This window comes from Monodelphis domestica, chromosome 1, assembly GCF_027887165.1.
Source record: "Monodelphis domestica isolate mMonDom1 chromosome 1, mMonDom1.pri, whole genome shotgun sequence".
Lineage (NCBI taxonomy): Eukaryota > Metazoa > Chordata > Mammalia > Didelphimorphia > Didelphidae > Monodelphis > Monodelphis domestica.
The window spans coordinates 433,187,424-433,211,038 of NC_077227.1; the positions used below are offsets into that span (position 1 = coordinate 433,187,424).

The 23,615-nt window shown below is 48.7% G+C and overlaps 1 protein-coding gene across 2 annotated transcripts; it reads right to left on the reverse strand.

Moving 5' to 3' along the window:
• Window positions 1-144: 144 nt before the first annotated feature.
• KCTD15 (potassium channel tetramerization domain containing 15) lies at window positions 145-23,357 on the reverse strand. Of its 2 annotated transcripts, none has more exons than XM_007474758.3 (5): window positions 23,159-23,357; window positions 17,065-17,240; window positions 7,884-8,028; window positions 6,570-6,875; window positions 145-3,975 (listed from the first exon to the last, which is right to left on the reverse strand). In XM_007474758.3, the coding sequence occupies exons 1-5, from the start codon at window positions 23,165-23,167 to the stop codon at window positions 3,817-3,819; spliced, it is 795 nt and encodes a 264-aa protein (XP_007474820.1). In that variant the 5' UTR covers window positions 23,168-23,357; the 3' UTR covers window positions 145-3,816. The 2 variants fall into 2 exon arrangements, with proteins under 2 accessions (XP_007474820.1, XP_056668166.1); XM_056812188.1 differs by lacking the exon at window positions 23,159-23,357 and adding an exon at window positions 22,814-22,962.
• Between the last annotated feature and the right edge of the window lie 258 nt (window positions 23,358-23,615).

Consider the following 23,615-nt stretch of genomic DNA (forward strand, 5'->3'; position numbering starts at 1 on the left):
TTCTGGTTGAGCTTCTGCCTTCGGGCCCAAACTGTGCTAACTTGACTACCACCCCTCTCCCCCCTCCCCAGTTCTTCTCAATACCTTCTCAACTTTTTTCATTCCCAGCGAGTGGTTAGTAACAGGAACCAAGAGGGGATGGTGTTTCGGTATAAAATATCTTTTATTTATTGTGAGAAGTACAGGCTACTGGTTTCAAAAGAACTGTTTAAGGATGGATTTTAAAGTTGTGTGCATTGACTTTTAAAGTCGCCATCACACGAGGTGGCCTCAGTCCTGGGTGAGCAGAACAACCACCCCCTTTCAGGGATGCTGGAGGAGTAGTGGTAGGGTCCCTTTGCTCAATGACCTTTGACCTTTTGGACCTTGTTTTGATAATGCCTCATTTATGGGAGGCAAAGCTTTTTGAGGGAACAATTATAAAAGCACAGACAGAACTCTTTGTCTAATGGTTTTAAAATAAGAATAATTCTTTTTTTTTCAAGTTTATGAAAAGCAGGAAAAAAAAACCCACTGATATTTGCTGCTACATAGCCAAAAGATTATTCACAAGGTATTCAGACCAGGAAGTGTAAAAATATGTTTTAAATGTATTGATAATTTGTACATATTGTTTACAAAGACCTTGTGTTTATTAGAATTGTTATTTTGACAATTTCTGTACATTATTCAGAAGTTCCTCAATTTGTGTGAAAACATACTTCCTTATTTGTACTTATAAAGAAATAAAACTGTTTACTAAAGTAATGCATTCAGTAATGTACAGTTAATTTGTTCTCGAGTATGACTTTGTATCACATTTTGTTATTTTATGGACTGGTCAGAAACATTTTTGCATCAAAATATTAAGACAGTAACCACAACATAATAACAATCCTCAAATCTTTAGCTGTTGAAGGTCTGTTGTGCTTAAGTCTTTTTCTAGGCCAGATATGGTCTCACAAAGCCATCAACCATGGGTGCCAAGAAAAGTCAAGGAAGACACACAGTGCCGCCTTCTCCTATAGCTTTCCATCCAAATAAGCATGGCCTAATGTTCTCCATTCCCTTCTTCTGTCAGACACTGGGGCCAAGAGATGGGAGATATGGAAACCAGAGTTTTGTTGTTGAGCAAAAAAAGAAAATCCAAACAGCTTTGTTAAGCAAATAAGATTTTTCTGAAGAATTCCAATTACTGTGAGCTCTGCAGAATAGCACCCCTGTCTACACTGTCCTTTCTGGAGGGGCTTACTGTTTTTTGTGTTAACAGGCAGGGAGAGAAACTCCTAATTCAGTCTGTGTTGCTATCATTGAGCATAGCTATGATAAACATGGAAATTAGCTTTGGTGGGCGTTGTTGTTAGAAAAGGAAAGAGATGGGGGAGGGAGGGAAGATGGAGATTTAAAATAATAATAAAAAAAGAACCTCTTAAAAATAAAAAAATACAAAAACATTCAAAATCAATGACCTGAACTGCTAGCTAAATGACCATATCTTAGCTTAAACATTTTTCCTTGGAAAAAAATGTACTTCTCCTAACGGAGTAATTGCTTCCCTACATCTTCCTCTGTGTTAGGGCTGCTTGCAGCTAAATGTTGGGGTGATATGGGCCAAACCATACACACGGCACGTGTGTACCAACTCACTGGTCTGGCTGGGCCCATGAGGCTTTAGGATGTGGCCTTCACACAGAGCTCTAAGCGACTGCTCTGTAGGGCCACAAAAATACTGTCAACACCAATAGAAAGAAGTAGAGGAAAACCAAAACCCAAACATTTTTAACTTAAGCTTAAAAAAAAAAAACCCTGAAAAAGTTTTCTGCCTATTGTTTCCATTTGCCTTTCCCAAATGAGGTACTGATGAGATGTCTTTAACGCTTACAGTTTCCTTTTAGGACCAAGACTAGAGTTTAGCACCTCTGTTACCACAAGATAAAGAGGGGTGTGACAGGAATGGAGGAACTAGACTGAAGCGTGCCCACCCACCCAGGCCTAGGAAGAACCACCAAGAACACAATTCCCACCACCCCACCCCGGCCAATGGACGAAGCCAGTTAGTTCTCTGGTTAAACCAAACGGATCCCAGGAAATTCAACCCAAACTTCTCTCTGGGACAGAACATGGGAGACAAGGGTCAATCCTCAGGACTGCATTTCAGTCCCTTAGAGAAATGTTTATGGCATGAAGTACTGTGTAAGGAATACATAACAATTATACATTAGGATCTTTACAATATTAAATGCGTAATATACAACTCTACAGGTATCTTACAGAGGAAGATGAGTGGTGTGCCATCTGTTCAGATACGGCAAGATGGGGTCAGCTTTTTCCATCAGTGAGCGTATAAAGTGTCACACTATATTAAATCAAAGAAGGACTAGCTTTGCTTTACAGCCCCCCAAACACCAGACAAGCCTGGCTCAGTACCTGTTTGCACAAAGGAGGGAACAGGCCCCACCGGGCTCACTTATTTCTGTTCTGGGTCTACGTTTCTGTCGAATTCATCATCTGGACCGAGGGGCCCCAGATCACCAGAAGAGCTCCGTCCCTCTCCTTAATGACCAAGTTTGTCTAAGAACAGTTTAATTAAAATTCAGTGTCTACAACAGGATTCTATAAATTAATGTGGGAGAAACTAAATTGTGATTAGTGCACGAATTAGTGACTGAGGCCCCCAATCACGCCACACAGCGATGAGCAGGATTTCACAGAACGCTATTTATAGGCTGGCACCTGCAAACACAGTGCTGTCTCCTGAGTTACGGAAGCTGCTGCTTAAGTCAGAAGAGATGATAACTGTTTTCATTAAAGGAACATTGTAGGGGCCAGATGAAAGGGCTGGGGAGAGACCTTCCCTAAAGAGACAGACACACAGCAGAAGGGCAAGCACGCCGTCAGTATTTCAAAAATACTTTTAAATTAACAGAGAAAGAGAAACAAAGATGGGTCCTGTCCTGCAGCACAAGAGCACAAAGGGTGGCTTTTTCTCCTAGAGCTCAAGACGGAGCATGTGCTGACTCCCCACCCCCACCCCTCGGCTCTGCCACCTGCAGGGGCACCAGGACCCAAGATGCCTACACACAGAACAAAAGAGTAGTGGGCAAGACAGGACTGGCATTTTCCTTGGTCTGTTTTGCTAATATGAAAGCTTCCATACTTTGGCCTTGATTTGGGGGGTCCTGTCCTGGGCTGGGGCTGTTCCCAAGATGGATCTTACTTTTGAAAATAGGCCGCGATTAGTCGCGCTGACAATTTCCTTTTTTTTTTTTAAAGTATTGAGCACCAGATAAATATGCATTGGTCCTTGTCTGTTTCTCCAACCTCGGCAGAGATAGCCACTTTCATTTTTAAATATCGTAGAAAAATAAGCCATTTACTAGCATGAACAATCACAGACATCAGACACACACATGGAAATGTGGAGCATGTCCAGCAAGACGCGAGGCCTCAGATGAGGCACCGTCTGGCATGGCGGCGTCACCCTGGCCTCGGCCCCCTCCTGGGGCCTTCGGGAGGGGGAGGGGATTTTGGGAAGGCTGCCGGCCCAGCTTCTTCCACACTGTCCTGTCACCAAAGCCCAGTCGAGCACCCCTCAAGCCCTGGGTTAGTGCCGGTCAGGTCCAATGCCGCCACTGCTGAGAAGAAACCACATTCAATGGCGTCCCCACAAAGCCTCCTGTCCGTCTGCCAGGCGTGCTCCGGGGCTTTACAATGAGGAGTGACTGGGTGACCACCTCTTAGGAAGACCCCTGACCGGCCAAGGAGCTCCACACCCAAGTTGCTAACACTGTTTTCTGACCCCCTCGGTGCCTTCCACGGGGATGGCGACGGCGGGGCCTAGTCCAGGGGCTCCTGCTTTATCCGGATCGTGGTCGGAGCCTGCTGAAGCCTTCTGTCCTGCCGACACAGCATATATTCACTGAACTGGGAGGAATCCACCCCTCCCCCACAGCTGGCCGCCACGCTAAAGCCCTTCTGAAACAGTCTCTCGAGGACCTGCAAAGTCAGAAAGAGAGTAGAATCAGCCTCAACCCAAGACCCAGAGGCCAGCCCTGAGCCCTGCCTGCTGCTTCCGCCCCAAAAGAAACTCCTTGCTCTCGAGATGCCCCCAAATCAATTGTTCTCGGGTTAGAAGTCTACATCCCGTTCCCAGTGAGGCATTGTGGGAGCTCAAGTTCATCCAACACACAAACCCTGTACCAGGCAGATCAAGGCACGTCCCTTTGGTGGGTCTTTCCATGGGTCAGTCTGCTGGGCCCCCAGGAGCGCATGGGGCCTGTGGTTACAGGGGGTCTCTGAGGCCCAGCGGGAAGGAGCTCTGGCTCCTTCTAAGAGGGTCCCAGCCTGGGTTCCTGGGGGGGGGGGGGGAAGATCTTCCTAGGAGGAAGGCTTCACTCCTTGGGCCCCAAACTCCCACCCAAGGCCGGCCTGCCTTCTCCCCCCTAACCCGTCTCCTTGGACCTTGCCTAGAATTAGTTGGACACACCAATTCCAGGCAGCTTTTCCCCCCGAGTCCGAGTGGCTCAGGAGCTGAAAGGGGAGGACTGACGACCCTGCCAAATAATTAAGGCTCATATAAACGATAGAGATGCTGCCCAGGGCTGCAATCTGCACTCAGCTGTGAGCTCCTGGAGCCGCAGCCGGCACAGCCTGGAGGCAGGAGGAGTCCAGCTGGTGCCCAGGGCCGGGGGGTAGATGTCCATGTGTCCAGACACTCAACTCTTCCCATGAGAGGCTTGGGGGAATCCAGGGCACCTCACCCCAGGCAGTGACAGACGCTGGGACCAGGAGGGAGTTAAAATGGACAGGCAGAAGGGATGGTCATAACCCCTTTTTAATGGACAAAAAACCTCTCCCTCCGCCCCCCTCTTCCCTAGTTCATCCGTCCCCAGAAATGCCTCAGGCCTGGGCTCAGGGAAGGGACTGTAGAACCAGGCACCAATTCAGTACCTCATGATCCCCCGACCTTAAAAAGCCCTGACCTGTCCCATGAGATCCAGACTCGGCCAGAGTGACAGGAAGGAGGGAGGGAACCCCAGAATGCACATGGTAAAGTTCAGGCAGATGGCCAGACCCAGGCCCTGGGGGATTCTGCCCCAGGTGGGAGGGACACACAGAGACAGACACCCCTCCATACACACAAACCTCCCCAGCCACAGGCTCCACATAGAACTTACAGACCTGCTTTCCCAAGCTCTCCCTGGGCCCTAGGAACAAGTGAGGAGCTGAAGGCATCTCAGCCCCTACTAAGCAAACCTCCAAAGCCTCCCACCTCCTCCCATGCCCCATCAGTGTCTCCACAGGGGTAGGGACCAGACCTCTGGTTTCATTGATCCAGAGAATTCCCAGATAAGAAATTCCCTCTACCAATGCAGGCCAACACATCTCTGAAACCTACAGCCACAGAACCACCTTGGGCAAGGAGAGAGTAAGGGACTTGTCCAAGGTCACACACAGGCCAGTATAGGTCCAAAGTAGGATTTGGGCCCAGGTCTTACCGGCTCCACAGAAATGGGGAAAAAAAAATTGGGAGGAAGCGACTTCAAAGAAACTGATTTTAAGTGCTTGAGTGTGTCTGTGTCTGTATGTCAGACCAGGGACGCATTGGTCGTCTCTGAGAAATCCGTATCTGAGACGTGGCTGTGAAACATGAGTGGCCTGGAGTGTCCACTAGTGGTTGCGGGAGCCATGCTGTGACTAAACTAAAGAATGCAGGCCTTAGCCGGCTTGCCCTTGCCGAGCAGCAATGACCCACATGGCCTCCACTCCAGGAAATCAGATGCCAGGATTTTTCTTGGCAGATCCCAAGTTGAGAAATTTCAACCTTGAGAAAATCTGGTGTCTGATGCCCAGGGGGCAGTCTGTGCTTGTGAGCTCTCCCCACACACAGCCTCCCTCAGCTCCCTGGAAACCTCCAGTCCTGGGCCTTACACTCCTTCCAACCTTGCAGCCTCCCAACTATAGAACATCCACCTGCTCGTTGAGCCCAACCCAAAGGAATAGTTCTGGCCATGGTCGCTAGCAATGTCCAGGAGAGATGAACAGAGCAAGGGCCCACATCTCGCCCCTGTCCCTCCCTTTTTCTGGTGCCTATTTAATTTTGAACCCAATATGAGGCTCTGAGTGTCAAACAAAGCACATTTGGTGGATAATACTTTGGGCCATTTTTATAGAACATCCTTTTGCCAAAAAAAAAAAAGTGCAGAGATCAATTTTTTTAAGTCCATCCCGCAGGCACCATCACTTAATTATGAGGGAGACATAAATTATGCATCGACACATTGTTGCCTTCTTTGGAAATGGCACAGAGGCTTCTGGGGTTTGGGCAACTCATTCTCTGCCTCTGCCTCTGTCTCTTGCCTTTCTTCCTGTCTTCTGCTAGGTTTGTATGGGAATGCACAGAACCCCAAGGCAATTCTATTTTCTGGCAAGGTTGGGGGGAGGGGAGGAGAAGGATGGGAAGGAGCCTTTTTGGACAGTTTATAGCAAGACGGCCTGGAGGAAGGAAACGTGTGGTCACCGGTGGCCGGTCAGGGGCAATGCCCAGGAGGCAGTGTGCCTAGCGGTGGGTGCGTGCCCCTGGCCCTCACCTGTACGGAGTTGAGCCGGCAATAGCCATTCAGCGGGAAGCGGATGACGTGTGTGGGGTCCTGGTTCCACCCGGCATTGACGGAGTTGCACATGACATCCCCGGTCTCTGGGAAGACTTCCTCGATAAGTGCCTTCTCCCCACTGAGGGCGATGCGCTCGCCGAGGTCAGGTGTCACACGAACCACGAGGCATTCGCACGCCTGGCCGCGGCGCTGCTGCTCCTGCTCCTGCTTCCAGCGGTCCAGCTCCCTCACCATCGGCTGCAGCTGGTAGTAACGCGCCTCTTCATACAGGAGGCTGAAGTCCTGTGGACCAGGGACGGTAGGAAGGAGGTGCCAGGGAACAGAAGGACATGCTCTGTCAGGCCCGAATCTCCACCCTGACCCTAGGATCACCAAGGACCTTCTGCAATAAGTCCCTTCCCAGAGGCAGACAGGAAGGATGCCCAAAACCTATTTTTCAGAGGAAGAAACTGAGGCCCGGAGACTAAAAGTGACTCGAGGTGTAGGATTAAAACCCAAACCTTTTAGCCCACAGCATTTTGGGGATGGGGGGGGGGGGGGGGAACCACAGAGCCTCTGTGTTCTCCTGGGACCCAGCTCCTAGACAATGAGGCTATTGTGTGCTGGGATCTTTGTTTGGGATGGGACGAGTACTGGATGAAGCGGGGTTCTTTCAGTCTTAATTTGGGACTGAGGGTGAGGGCCCAGACTTTGGGCTAGGCTAGAGGCGGGGGGAGTGGGGTGTAGTGTGCTAGTCTTCTAGGAATCAGCTGGAGCCCCTAGACTGTTCCCATTCTCCCCAAGTCTCCTGACTGTTCACACTTGCCATAGGCCTTGGCTCACGTGGGAGCCTTCAGCTAAGCAGGTCCTTTCACTCATGGGGCTCTGGTCCCACAGTGGTCTCTCCTTTGGCAGGCAGGAGCTTTACAGAATCTAAAGACAGTTTATTCTAGATTGTGGTCCTTGCTCCCAAATAGTCTAGGACTTCAGGCCCAGGACAGCCTTGAGACCACTGCCTACACGCAGTGCTGCCACTCTCAGGACCACCTAACTGTGAGGACACCCTGATAAGTAAATAAGCTACAAATATGAGAAAATAGAATTAGTTTAGAAAAACCAATTTAGCCTTTGGCTTCATCGTTTAACTTTTTATGGTATCCATGACAACCACTGGTCCATTTATTAAATCACAGCATCCCAGTATCGTCCTGTGTCCGAGGGGCACATGATGGAGTGCTGCACACGAGTGGGTCAGCAGCCAGCTCTTCACCCCCACATGCAGTAAGCCTAGCCAACACCCACCCACCTCACCTTGAAGTCATCTGGCAGCAGAAGTTTTGATGTCCGCAGGAAGCTAAGGACATATCTGAATATTTCGCCATCTCGGTCAATGAAATAATGTTGCTTCAGACTGTCTAGTACGATGGGCTCTGTGCCATTGAATAGACGACTTATCCTGAGGTGAAGAAAGGAAAGAAAGATGGTCAGAAAGGAAGAGGCCAGAATTCATGAGTCGGACCCCACGACTTGAGCTACAAAAAACCGCTACAACTGAGGTCACTGAAGACCAAGACTTTGAAGAGACCTTGGAAGTCATCTAGCCTAACTCTCTTCATTTTAAAGAAAGGGAAACTGAGATTCAGAAGGAACAAGTGACTTTCTAAGGCCATTTACTCAAGTTAAGTGACAAGAGGTGGGTTTTGAACTCAAGTTCTCCAACTGCAAATCCAGTGTTCTTCCCTCCACACAACACTGCTTCTCAAGGTCTTGGGGGACTGTGTTTTGGAAGACGACATAATGGGATGCAGGACTGGAACTAGCTCTGATTATGTGTGCACACCCAGAGAGGTGGATGACACGGTTTCCTCCATCTCCCAACAAACACACTCATTTGGACTCACAATATATACCCAGAGGAAGATGAAGGATGTGATGGTGACAGAAAGGTTGCAATAAGGGAGGCTAAGGAGCAATCATAGCCTTATCTGCAGTATACCTGAGATTACCTTCCACACTAATGGGCTATTGTGGCCTTTTGTTGTCCTCAGGGAGAAATGTCTCTAGCTACAGCTGGAAGAATTCCTTCAGCTCTATTCTTCTTCTTTTTTTAAACCCTTCCCTTCCATCTTAGAATCAATACTTTGTGTTGGTTCCAAGGCAGAAGAGTGGTAAGGGCTAGGCGATGAGGGGTTAAGTGACTTGTCTAGGGTCACACAGCTAGGAAGTGTCTGAGGTCAGATTTGAACCCAGGACTAGGACCCATCTATAGGCCTGGCTCTCAATTCACTGAGCTACCCAGCTGCCCCCTCTATTCTATTTTTATAGAGGGGCAGGGTGCAGACCTGTGTACAGGGCCTAAGAACAGAGGAACATTTACTGTCCCAAAGAGGCTTCCAGGCCCCCTTCTGGGTATAAACCCAGAGAGACCATGATGGAAGTTTGGAAAATTCTTCAAAAACATCTCTCTGTCCTTTGCACAACTATCTGAGCCCCCTAATTCTTTGAAGAAAACAAGAAAGGCCTAAGAGACACCAGATTTGGGGAAAATCTGTTTCAATTAAAAAAAAAATGAAGTTCTCTGTCATCATTTGATGCCAGCCTAGAATGAGGTTAATGCCTCTTTTCCCACACATGACCTTAACACGGAGTTGGTCACACTTTCTGGAATAAATAACTAAAAGTTCAATTTGGTGAAAAATAATTTACTAAAACTTCCACCAGTGAACCTTAGGAAACAGCCATTTCAGGGTAGGGAATACCTGGCTCTTACCCAGGGTAGGTATTTAAAACACACACACACACACACACACACACACACACACACACACACACACACACACACACACTCTCCCCCCAATTACCAGCAAATACAAGTTTTTAGCATTCATTTACAAGAAGTTTTGACCTTCCTTCCCACTCCCCCTTCCTGAGATAAGTTATCTGAGAGATTTTACATGTGAAAACACATAAAATACACAGAGTAGTTTTAACAAAAGTAACTAACTCGGGGTTCAGAAGCTCCCAGTTAGCCCTAAGATACGACAAAGAATGTGTAAGGTCTGCAACCAGTCTTCTCTTTATCGTGGACAGACACTGCGGTCCCTGGGCCCTCATCACTTCTTCAGCCACGCTAGGATCCAGCGCTACTCCATAAACCCAGAGGCTGCCTTTCCTTGGTCCTTAAACTTAACCTCTGGGAGAGTAGGCTTGCCAGCTTATCCTGGGGGGAAGGAGGAAGCCCTGCCAGGCATAAGGACAGACCAGCGGACCACATGGACCAGGCACATCTGCTGTCATGGAGACGGCCTATGAGGGCTGCCTAAGCCAAATGGGAGAATGCAGACTCACTAAAGAAGAGGGAACTTCACTCATCTGCTAAATCCCTGAGGGACTCCGGCTCCCCCGTGCAGTGGTAAAGATCCAGGTAACCAAAAGGGGCCTTTCTCATGCCCTCTTTGCTCTTCTTGAATTGTGTCTAAGCATACATGGCCAGCTTCTCGGTGGCTACCTCTGCTCTGTGCATGTTCGTTCTAAATCCTTCTCCTGGGAACCAATGGCATACACCCCAGAAGCAGAACCGGAAAAGGAGGCATCTGAGCTCAGAAGGAGCTCTGGGGCTCCGTGCCTGTTGTGTGTAGGAGGCACTGATGTGGGAGGCTCAGTTCTGACAACAGCGAAGGAGGGATCTTCCTTCAGTCCCTTTACAGTGTGAAGGAGAGATCTCAATTCCATTTGCCTCTATAGTGTTTGATCTGATTAGCTCCATGTTTCTAAGGAAATGACCAATGCCTGGATAAAAACCTAAGGTTGTTGGGCCAAGTCTGGGGCAGCTGGGCCGCACTTTAAGCTTGCCATAATATTGCTTTTAAAAGTCTTTGGACAGAGTAGAACAATCAAGAAATCCCATTGAAACCCATCCAATTCAGACAGTGGAACCAAAGATCTGGAGCTACAAGGCTTCGGAAGCGAACTAGTCCAACCCCTTTATTTTACAGATGAGGAAACTGAGGCTTGAAGAGAAGTGACTTCTCCTGGGTCACACAGATAGTAATTATCTGAGGCAGAATATGTGAAGATTGGATTATCCTTTACAAATATGAAACTCAGGTCCTCTGAACTTTTACTTCAATTCCTTTCTTCTTTACATGGGGGGGAAGGAGATCCAAAGATAGAAAGCAACTAGCCCAGGTCACCAGCACGAGTGGCAGATTTGGGATTGGAGGCTTAAGTGTCCTAAATCCTGGTCTCTGCTACAGGCCTCCATCTCCGCCTGGGTATAGGGCATCGATCTCTCATCAGTTATTTGGGGGACTATTTGAGGACCGAGAAGCTTGGAACCATACTGATTTTCTGTGCATTTCCCAATCCTATTAAGCCTGGCCTCCTACTAAACTAGAGATGGGGAGGAAGGCTTCTCAGGGATTTCACCAACTTACAGTGCTTCCTAGGAATATGTACACCAGCCACAGGTGTACCTGTTTTTATTTCTTTGTTTGTTTTTGTATCTGTGTTTCCTTTGTATCATTCCAAGAATACCAAGGCTGGAGTGTACTGTAATGCCCAATTAGAAGAGAATAGCTCAAGCTTAGGAAACCTACTACTCATTCATTGGTGTGTTCCCCATTGGGAAGGAGGTGATAGTAGTAAGAAGAGAGCCAACTCTGGACTAGGGATGTCAGAATCATGGATTTTCCATTCCTTTTTATTTTTTAAAGCACTTTCCTTCCATCTTGGAATCAAGGCAGAAGAGCGGTAAGGGCTAGGCAATGGGGGTTAAGTGACTTGCCCAGGGTCACACATCTAGGAAGTGTCTGAGGCCAGATTTGAACCTAGGATCTCTAGGCCTGGCTCTCAATCCACTGAGCAACCCAGCTGTCCCCGGATTTTCCATTTCTAAACAGTGCCCAAGCTAAGCCTTCACCCCAGCAACACATTGACCCCAACATAGGCCACTAGCTGGGCTCCCCAAGTGGAACAATGGCCCTTGTCTCCCAGACTGAGCCGTAGCCCTTGGGACCATTCTAGATCTTGACCCTGGCTACAGAAAGACCCTTAAGAAGAGCTGTTAGGCTTGGAAGAGACTCTAGAGATCATCTAATCCAAATCACCATCACAGACTTGACTTCTTGCCAGCTTTCTTGTGAGAGTGTAGATGGTTCGGTGCACCCACAGGTCCTCACCCTGAGGATTTTATGGGGAGACGGGGACATTATAGGAGGACTGAGAGGATCTGATAGAGAAGCACTGGAGACCTTATGCAGGAACAATGAGGTTGTTATGGAGAATAATGGAGAAATCTGAAAGAACAGTGGGGATATCACAGAGAAGACAATGAGCACACTATGTTGGGATAGCATGGAGGCTATGGGTGGACAGCAGGTGGATTAGAGGGGGCCAGAGCCATAACATGGAGTAAGGGGCAGGGCCCCTTCTTGGTTTCCTCTCTGGCTACTCCTAGGACCTCTGGGCAGCCATGCTTCTCCAATGGGATTTAAGAGGCTAATGATACACAGCCAACTAGTGTCATCCTAGGAATGCAACTGTGTACAGAAGAAAGAACTGGCCGCCTTCCCTGTAGGCCTGGGGAGTTGCCCTTGAACTCCTCCTTCAAAGCAGGCCAGATATTGCTGATGGTCCCTATGAATCCCTTCTCCCTCAGTGGGTTTCATTGTTATTTATTCCCCATTTCTCCAATCCCCATTGCTTTCTCTGACTCCATCTCACTGAACCTTCTTGAAAATCATTCTTTAAAACACACACACACAACAGCATTGATTTTTTTTTAAAGAGTTGGTGAAAAAAGAATAAAAAAAATGAATAATTGAGTAAGGATCAGGTTGAAGGAGATCTAAGACTCTAAAGAGAATCTCAGGGCAGCCAGAGTTTCTATAAAGACTCTGCTAAACCTTGTCCTGAGTCCCTGGCTGTGAAAGGAACCAGGCTAATTGGGTGACAAGGGCGCACAGACCGGCCAAACCCATAGGTGTTGACAACCCTTACACAGCACATAGACTGATCTATACAGTCATCTATACAGCAATTTGGAAAGAATACTAGATTTAGAGTCAGAAAACCTGGACTCGAACTCTAGCTCTGCCCTTTATGAGATAAGCAGCAAGTCATTTCCTCTCTCTAAGGTCTTCAGTCTTTTACCTGTAAAGCAAGAAGGCTGGTCTGGCTGATCTCCAAGGTCCTTTCTAGCTCCAAATCTATATTGCTAAAAAGCCAACATTTATTAATAAACCATAAGGCCAAGTGAAGGTTTTCATTTTCTTTATAAAGAGAAGCTGCAGGAGCAACTGGATAGCACAATGGATAGAGAGCCAGGCCTACAGATAGGAGGACTTGGGTTCAGATCTGGCCTTGATATGTCCTAGCTATGTGAGACCCTGGACAAGTCACTTAACCCCATTTGCCAAGCCCTTACTGCTCTTCTGCTTCAGAATCAATACTTAGTATAAATTCTAAGACAGAAGGTAAGAATTTTAAAAATGAACAAATAAATGAATAGAAGTTGCAGGGAAGGGAGCTGGGGAGTTATCTGATCACTCTCCTAAAGAGTGACTCCTTTAAGCAGATTGAATTTTTCCTCGATGACACTCTTGCCTATCTCCCAACAGTTTCACCTTTCCTTTTGCCAATTAAAAGGGAGAAACCAGGGGTGAACCAGAAGTCAGCCACATGTTCCTGACACCCTCGGTGGCACCAAAGAACAGAAAATTTCTCTCCTATCTCTGTACCTTTTCCTAGTCTGACCCCCATGCCCTCCCACCTGACCTCTACCACTCAGCATCCCTAACTTCCTTCAAAGCCCAGCTCATGGGCTCCTGCCCCTACAGGGAGCCTCTCCTAGCCCTCTCCCTCCAACTGCTAATACCATTTCCCAGAAAATTCCTTTGTATCTATTTTATATTTACCTTTCTGTGAACATATTGTTTTCCCTTGCAATCAAATGAACCAAACATAAACTCCTGGAGGTTAAAAACTTCTGTTTTCATCTTTGTACCCCTCTTCCCCAAAGTGTAAGGTAGACATTGGGCACTTAATAAATGCTCGGGGAATGACTGAATGAATGAAGTTCAGGTTATTGGCTTCTTCACCATGCCAGAGACACTAGCAGGTAGGTGGACAGAGAGGCAGAAGGGCCATGCAGGGCTGCAGACAGACAGACAGACAGATAGGCAGGCAGGCAGATGGGCAGGTAGCTAGGCAGGCAGGCGGCACTCGGGGCATTTGGCTGAGACCTCGGGCCATGAGGCTCACTGAGGGGATGTCATCCAAACATGATCAGTGTGCCTTACGGCAGTGACATCGCACCAGTGGGCAGGCAGCATCCATGGAGGATGCATCAATTTGCAGCCACAGCTGCCCACATAAAAAGAAGCAGTTAAGAGGCAAAACGCAATTTGCTATTCTAAGATTCCCCCACATGAAGGGAGTGTGTGCACCTGGGACAAATGCACGTTGACCCCGAGATGTGTTGTGCTTGCACAGACATGTGGGTTCCTATTCCACCGACCAGAAGCTGGGTGGAGGGGCCCGTGGGTCTATAAACCCACAGATTTGGTCCTGGGTACACAGGTATATGAGACTCCCTATTAAATCAAAGCACAGAGCTGTGTGCATTTGTGTGCCCCTGTGCCCATGTGTGGATTCACCCTCTGTGTGCCCATAGCTGAGCCCTCTGCTATCGCCTCCTTGCCCACGTGGGACCAGCCACATACCAAAACTCGTTAGTTACCGAGCTGGCGGAGATGATAAAACGTGCTCTAAGAAAGGATTCTTAATAAAGCACAGCAGATAAACAAGGACAATGGGACACAAGACCTTCAGGTACCAAAGGCTGAAGCCTTTTTAAAAACAGCAATAACCTCCCCCCCAAAGGCTGTAAGCGTCTGCCACGCAGATGACCACAAGGCATAGAGAGGGAAGATGATAAGGATGTAATTCTGGGTTTCAGTTCCAGGGTCACTGAGAGTGGGCATTCATTTGGTCTCATCTCCCTGGGTTTAGGCTTGTAGCTTCCAGCTCTCTTCCTTACAATATACGCTTCCTCTCTACCCCTCCATCAGCACAGAACTTGAAATTCTTCCCATTTCCCCCGACTACTCAGTTGTGATTACATCACAAAAGCAGTTTTGCTATTCTCAGGAAAGATATTCCACAGAGCGTTGTGGGCAAAGGTTTTTATTAATTTAACTCAAAAACGTCGTCAACTGATTAAGGGTTGATCTATCTAAAACAAGTTGGGAATGCCGCAGAAGGCAAAATTGAAATGAAAAAACCCAGACTCTCTTCATAGACACATCTCACTCTGTGTGTTGCTCCCACACTTTGCTTTACATGGATCTGTATTATCTCCTTCATCTTTGTTGACATGGGCTACACAAGAAGACTTCACCCCCAAACCCTGCCCCCAACCCCCCCCCCCCTGTTCAACTATTGATGATTACTTATCTATACTTAAGAGCTCCTCTACATGGAGTCAGAAACACCCACTTTAGTCTAAGTGAGAGGCAGTCTTTCTGAACACCAACAAATGAGTCAACAGACCCCTGGATTTCATCTCCAGCTGACATACTTTGATGGGTTACACCATGGAAGTTTCTATTAAATATGCCTATTCCTGGAAGTGTCAGCAGGGATTTCCTTAAAGCTGTGGGAACAGATGTGAAGCTTGTCACACAGCCACAATAGTGCCAACGCCTGCCCTCTCATCTCCTCTGCAAATGTCCGTCCTCATCTGCTATAAATTCTCCTCCACTGGGAGGAGATACTTCTGTGCAATCAGACCTTCAGAGCATCTTAATGTATAAGTATCCAAAGCAAACCACTTGGCATTTGGGTCATAAGTGAACTAACAAACATCTCAGGTTATTTTTTTAATTAAATGACTCAAGCAATTTAAATTAACATTCCTCTCCTTCTATAGTCATTTATCATTTGTACCCAGCCTTGGGAAGGCTCTCAATGATGCCCTGTCCAGGCACCGGAGTTAGTTCAATGCTCAGATAAAGCACAAGGATCCTTGTGGGCAACTTGTGATGCCAGATGGGGCTATGGAAAGGAGACTGAACTTGCAATCAGAAATTGAAATCCTAGCTCTGTCACTTACTACTTATATGGCCTCACCCCTTTGGGCTCCAGTTCCTTCATCTGTAAAATAAAGGGGACAGACTAGCTGACTTATAAGGCATCTTTCCAGTGCTAGACTGATGATCCTATGGCTGATCCCCAAAGCCACAGGCCTGATCTTTGACCTCAGGGAATGGGGCTCTATTCCTACCACCACCGATAAGAAGTTCCATTTATCATTTTTCTGGAGATGATGACAACAATGATTTACAAAGTACTTTACACATTTTATTTCATTTGATTATTACGATAACCTTGGGAGTTAGATGCCATTAATAACTCAGATGAGAAAAACACAGGCAGTCAAAGGTGAAGTGACTTGCCATGGGTCACATGGCTAATAAAAAATCCAAGACTAGATTTGAACTCAGGTCATTTGACTCTAGGTCTAATACTCTATTTACGGCGTCACCTAGCTGCCTCTAGATGATCCACAAGAACCTATTAAAAATGGTCAAGAGTTTTGTCCAAAGACAGGTGGAGACATATGTTCTGGTTTGTGCATTCCCAAATGGCCTCTGCCCCATCAAAGGCAAAGCCAAGCAACTGAACACAAGGGACAGTTCTGACATTTCCTCATCTGTCATCATGGCTTCCCCATGACCGAGTCCTGTTCTTTGGGATGTTGTTAAAGACATTCAACAGGACCTCAATGATACACCCCCCACCCCCTTCTTTTCCCTCCTCAGATACTGTGAGGGACCTGCCTTTGACTCTTAAATCACAATCATTTCTAGCAAGTGAATGTTTATCAAAAGGAAAAACCTTGTAGCTGAAGTTCTCAAAGGGTTAAAATCTGCAGTAGGACCTTTGACAGCTCAGTAATTAGCATGTTTTACAAAAAAAACATACACAATGGTCAGTAAAGTTCAAGGCTGCTCAGTGGGTACAGGGCAGCACAGGGAGCTCAGAGTAGTGTCTGGCTGGGCAGCCAGGACCAGAAAAGAATGACAATACAACTGAATAGACACAACTACAGTCAATAGAGACATCATCCCCCAAGTGATGAGGCCACAATGGCAGGTACCAGACAACCAGTGGGTTCTGATGCAAAACAGCTTTCCAAAAACAAAACTATCTTTCCTCAACGACAGCCTGAGAGGCTTGTGTGTGCCACCAGGTGTTTAAAACACTATCTCCTACAACAGACATTAATGAGGAAAAAAATAGCCTCGTCTGAGCTCCCAGGACACAGCTGTTCCAAGAGGATGTCTCCAACCCCAGGTATACACAATATATGAAGGAAGTTTATTTTACTTAACACCAGGCACACGGCGGCAAGAGGGAGAGAGGTCTCCCTTAACCCTGGTGCCCGCCAAATAGATGGCAAAAAAACAAGGAGCAAGGTCTTTCTTACCTGGAATCCGGATACTTGGTGAGAGTGGCCAGACTGCTGGTGTACATGTGTCCCCCTACGTCGATGTGTACAGGAGCGTTAGACTTGGTGAGCTGAGCTGGGAGCGGGATTCCCTGAGCTGCCAGGGGAGAAACTGGGGACCGTGTGAGAGAGAGTCGGGACATGCTTCTTCCCTCCTATGAATGAATACAAAACAACAGAACAGTTTTTCTTTAGTGTAGCTTTGGATTCCCTTTATTTCTGGTGTGATCACAGATCTAATCAGATCACTTTTGCATCTGCCTGATCGCATATTCAGCTGACAAATTATTGCCACCACTGTAATTAAGTGTATTTGCATCATTTTCTTCAAAGTACCAGAGGGTAAGAGAAAGATGCTTATTAGCAATAAGAAATCAAGAAAAAAAATTTTCAAGGTGTCAGCCTCCAGGGGCATAAAACAAACTGCAAAATCCTAATTAAAGGTCGCGGGCTTATGTGTTAGATGTGAAATATCCCCTGACAAACGAATCACCAATTTGTGAATTGGGATTCAGGGGTTTTTGCAAGTTTGTCTCAGTAACGAGACACCTCTAAATTAGTGACTTCCTCAGCACCTAAGGCAGTGAGTTTATATATGTAGTAAATTTCACATCAAACTAGGAGCATTTTTGTTTTAAATATATATAATAGGCACACCAGATCAATAGCTATCATTTGGGTTTCACCACTGAAAGGAAGGCAAGAAAGTGTGGGCTCTTGGGCAGGAGGGAAGCTGGTGCTTCCACTGAGACAAGAACTAGACAAGACCAAGCATCTTCCTGTTCTCACCACCATTATCAGAACTGACATGGGGAATGAGAAATCATCAAACCCAATCTCAATGATTATCTGTCCTTCCATATACATCCAAGAATATCTGTGGCAAATTCTAACAAAATAGAAATGGAATTGATTTGTCTGTAACCAAAAAACAGAGCTCTGTCTTTAGAAAGTCAGTCTCAATTTTGTGGCAATCCAGACACTTGGATTCCCCACTGTTGGGATGCCCCCCCACCCCCATCCTGACCCAGTGTGGTCCAGCATTGCTTCTCCTCTCATTCCTCCCGTCCCCCAGCTCCTCAGGCATCAGAAATGAAGTCGATCCTCCCCTTCCTCAGATTCCAACAGATATTTCCATCCCCATTGCAGATACCACTTAGACAACATGCACTTAGATCTGTCACAGAGAACACATGAACCAAGGTACTCTTCTGCTTCTCACAACATCAGATCCATCACAGGCAACATACATGTATATGCTTTAGAGTTTCCCGTCTATCATGTCTGTTACCAACAGTAATGCAACATATGCTCAGCATTATCATTATAAAACATTTCAGAGTCTAATCTAATTTTCCTGGTATTTTGTTTTGCAGTCATGCTCCCGAGCATGGGCTCTCTTACATCAGCAAAGGGCTTTGTAGCCCACAGTCCACGGTGAATATGTACCCCTACCGCCTGGCTTTCCCACCACCTCTGGGTGAAGCCCAAGCTGTCACCTGGAATCTGGGTGTCCATCTCACTGGGACAGACTTTTCTCAGTCAGCTCCCCATCCAGAACTCTTCAACATCCCACCAGGAGACAAGAGCCAGCACAGAAGAAAAGCCTCACATGGGGCCCTTTAATGAGGTGCAACAGCAGCTGAGAAAACAGGACTTTTGTCCACAGAGGACCCCCCCCCCCCATGGTAGCACTGTCTTTCCCTTCATATGAAGGGGGAGATTCAGAACAGCCTCCAGCACTTACTGATCAGCAGTACCAAATCTAAATCCATTGTCTTAGACTTCAGATGACTGGCCTCTCCCACAGGGGCACCCTAAGGCACAAGGTGAAAAGCCTGCCCTGTTTCTCTCTCCCCAGCAAGGTCACAGTCATGAGGTGGAGGACATTTATAAACAGGTCCCATTAAATACAGAAGTCCTAGCTTAAAGCACAGACAGACATGGCAAACAGCACAAGCATAATGAAAACAACAGCTGCCTGGGAAGGCATCCTTGCAAGTGTGGCTGGCCTTTCTTTCTCTTCTGGGCCCCATATCCTCACCACTGCCATCCCCATTTCAAGTAGGGGGTCTATGTAGCTCCGAAGAGATGCTGTTTATTATTACTAATGACACTGTAGGCAGACACTGTATTCACACACATACACACACCACACATCTGTTCTAGCTTTAGTAAAAATAAAACTCTGCTTGCTTCCTGACATACCTATCAGGGTCAGTTGTACATGGGCTTTTTTTGAGTTCTGGTTGTTGTTTTTCCCCCCATTCTGGAAGAATTGGCCAAAATAAGATTTAAGGAACCCATGAGGGATAATTTCCTTACTACCTGTTTGACATCTCTAAGTGCTAACCCTGAAATTCTACAACCAGTTTTCAAATAAAGGCTGGGTAAGGGGGGGGGGGCACAGCACTGGCATGTAAGTGGGCACATTGGAGGAACCTTTCTCTGCTGTGTTTTGGTTATCCATTTATGCCAGAAGAGCCCTCGGATCTGGAGGCTGGGATATTCGGGACCTGTACACACAGCAGAGGGATTTAATTTATGGGACCCACTGGGGGATCTAATCCCCAGCTCTGGCTATACAACAAGGCTGACCCAAAATACCACCAGGGCTCCAGGAAGGGAGAAACTAAGAAACGAAAGCAGTTCCCACTAGGGATGGAGCCTTTTGGCTCAACCTAGTCTGGCTTTAAATTACAGGGGAAAGTACTGTATAAAGAAAGCTTTTATTTTATATTACAATTTAAGTCATTACTACAGATCCATAAAAATTATTTGTGTCAACTAAGTAGCTCCCAAACTTTGCCTGCATTCAGCAAATAGGAGCTAACATGAAAATAAAATTTGAATATACGGTCCTCACTCACATCACAAAACTTCTCCAAACCCAATTTTCACTCAGCCATTTACAAGTCCCACACAATTCCCAGGTCTCTGCTAACCAGGACTTTATGCATAAATCCAAACATTAACAGAGCTCCCTCCTGCAGGAGGGTTTAAGACCTCCTGGTCTCCAAGAGCCACCTCTAATTAAAAAGATTGAAAGTAGGTGCCCAAAAGACAAATCAAAGCTAACTTAGAAATGGCCACTGCCTACAGGATCGCCATCCCAGAGGATGAGGCAGCAAGTCTCCCCAAAGACACCCGAGCCCCTGACCACAACAGGCCAACTCTGTGGGGCCCAATTCCCAGAACCCTCTACCTCGTCTTTTTCCCAGCCTCAAACTGGCCCCTGGTCACAGCACACCTGATCACCGCATGCCCCACCATTGGGCATAGGCGCCAATGGATGGGTGCAATCACTCTTTATGGTGATCATTATACACCCGGTCACCACCCCGACCATCAGTGCACGGGGCTCAGAGATTGGCCCCCTCGTTGTCCCGGCCCGGCCCTCCCACACTCCGATCACTCCGCATGCCATTATTGCACGTCCCCAACACCACCATCATTGCACACCAAGATCTTCTGCCCCAGCTTCTCTTCTTGCCTTTCCAAGCCGGCTGCATAAGTACTGCTTGTAAAAGCGATTTGCCCATGCAAAGGGAAATAATCAGAATGCCACGCTCATTTACACACAAAATGAGTTTGTGTCCCATTGTGTTCACAGTTGTTCAGCTCTCTAGGGGTGATTAAACTCGCTGTGCGGCTCCAGCTTGAGATGATTTCACTGAATCGTTTCTCCGTGAAGTTGCTTCTTTGCGAAGCTGTTATTTTAACCATAAAAGGTAAACAGAAGGCAGTTGTAAGAGCGCCATTGAGCTTGCTGGCTGGCTGGCTTGCTCACTCAGGGCCCAGGGCTAGGCGCCTTGGGCGGGAATGCTGAAAGACTGCAGAATTTTCCAGGGTGTGGGCTCCTGCTTCAGGCTTGCAGCAAGCCCGGCTCCTTTAAAGCAGACTCCTCTGATACTGCTCAGATCCCACTCACAGCCAGCCTTTCAAAGTCTCAGAACTTTGGGGAGATGCAGGTTTCACCTGGGCTCGCTGCCCAGGGCTACAGGAACCACTCCCAGTGGCTGTTGGGGCAACAAGGAGACACAGCCAGCCTGGGGCCCAAACCGGAGCAGGCCAGGCAGAGGGAGAGGCTCAAGGCCCAGCAGGAAGAGCCAAAAAAGAAGGGAGGGGGAGGCAGAAAGGCCCAGGGCCCAGCCAGAGAGAGACGGAAGCCCAGGTCCCGGCCCAAGGAAGGGTTAAAGGTGTCAAGAGAAAAAACTAGGAAGGTGGGGGGAGGGCAGCGATAAGAGTCGAGGGAGGGAACGGAGGAGTGGAAGGGGGAGGAAGAGACAAAGTTAAATCAAGGAGCAGACACTTAGAGAGGCTGCAGATGGGAAACTCTTCTAATTAAGGATGTAAAAGCGCTTTGTTCCCAAAGTTTATTGTTGCCAGGATAAAAAAAATTAATTGAAACTAATGCTGTTATTCACTCGTGCAGTTTAATTCCTTCATGCGCATTTAAGACATAAAGAAAACTGCAGGTTTCAGGATCCGCCTCCCCAGCCCTAGAGGGTGGGTGGGGGAAGGGTACCTCTGGCTGGGCAGCCTTCTCCTGTGTGCATGCATGTACTTGCCTATGTATACATATGCCAGTACACATGTCTGTGTACACATCTGTGCACGTGTGCATGTGCCACTGCATGGATATGCATCTGTGCCTGCTTGTGTCTGTAGGTGTATACAAGTGTATCGTGCCTAAGTATCAGTGACCCGGTGTCCAAGTTGTGTGGGTGCCCCTGGGCCTGGGGTGCTGGTGCTTGAGGCAGAAGCATGGGGCTCAGAGATGTGCCTTGTCCTTGGGAGGGCCAGACCTCTGCTCTATAATTTCCAGGTCCCTTGTCCCTAGTTCCTAAATCTAAGGAGAGGAGACCCTTCCTTCAGGGCTCCCCCCCTACTTCTCTTGTAGCCCCATTTTGGCCACGAGGCTCAGGGTGGGGGGCACGATCTGTACCGGCACAGGCACAGACTTTACTTTTAATCCCTCTCTTATCAGTTTGGGCGCCAAAAGCATGCTAGTGTGTCCGATCGGAGCTGGGCCCTACGTGTGGTCACTCCTGACTGCCCGATCGCGTGGGTTTCTGACTGCCGGGAACTTTTTTTTTGGGGGGGTGGCAGGGTGGGGGATAAGTGCAGTCGGTCACACATCAAACTCTTGCGTACCCCCAGCAGTGCCCCCAGGAGGCTTCAACCACCTAGGCGCCCCTGAGTTCAGTCCCACGTGGGTATGTCCTTTCTGGCTCCACTAAAGGCCAATTCTCCCTATCCACCCCCCACCCCCGCAATCCCCCCAACTCCCCACTGGCTCTGGTCAATAAAATTGTGGGTCCCAGGAGACAGGATTAACGTGCTTCTAGGTCCTGCATAACATGCGAACTGGTATGGGAACCCAAGCTGGCGCCCAGGGGCTCCGCCAAGCTCAATGCCTCCTCCTCAAAGTCACCCCCTATCCGCCCCCTTTGTGCGGCCGCAGGATCCACACCACTGACGAGTGCCCCACGCAGGACTCCGGCGCGCTCTAGCCCCTCGGGAAAAGGGGCACAAGCATTAGGCTCCAAGTGGCAGTCGCCATGTCCCCGCCCCCTGGGGAGGACCCCAGACCCTCGGATCCCTAGCTTTCGCCACCGTCTCCCGCTGGTCCGGACAAAAGCTTCAGATCGCGCGCCCCTGCCCTCCCCAAGCCCAGGGCCGTCTCAGTGCCGGGCGCCCCCTGCCCTTTCTCGGATCCACTCACCGCGGGGAGCCCTCTCCCTGGGCTCGGCGGCCCCTGGCCTTCCTCGGCCCCAGAGCACAGCAACCCCCACGCCAACCGGCCACGCTCAGAGCCTCCCGCCCTCCCCTGGGCGCGGCCAGGAAAGGGGCCACGGATCAGGCGGGGGGCGACCAAGTGTCCGGCCCAGCCGGCCAGGGTTAGAGAAGGAGCCCGGGATCTGTAGCTGGGGCCTCGGCGCCTTTAACGCCCCCCCCCCTTCAGTCCCTTAGGCTCCAAAGCGACTTTGTCCGAGTTGTGGAAGACTCTCCCGAAAAGAGGGCGCGCAGCCCCCAGCTCCGTGCGGAACCTCCGCGCCCTGATCCTTACCTTGGACATGGGAGACGCGGCGGCAGCGGCGGCGGCGGCGCGGTCACGGGCCCCCCGGCCCTGGCCCCCGCCCGCCTCCTCCCGCCCGCGGCTCGGGGTCTCGTGTGTCCGGGCCGCTTGGGCGCGCTTCTTTTCTCTGGTTTTTGGCTCCTCGGGTCGGTTCGGTCTCGTCCTGTAGTTACTTTCTCCCGAGTCCCCCCCACCCTCCCCCCACCCCTCCCTCCCTCCCCCGGCCCCTCTCTGCGCTGCCCCTCGCCGAGCCGGGCAGGGCTCTGCCCCCCCTCCCCTTCCTCCCCCTCCCCTTCCTCTTCTTCCTCTCCCTCCTCCTCCTCTTCTTCCCCGGCCTCCTCCTCCTCCTCCTCGCTTGCCTCCTCCCCCTCCTCCTTCTCTTCCTTTTCCCTCCCCCTCAGTCTCTCCCCCTCGCTCCCCAGCTTCTTTCCCCTTGCTCCCCGTCTCC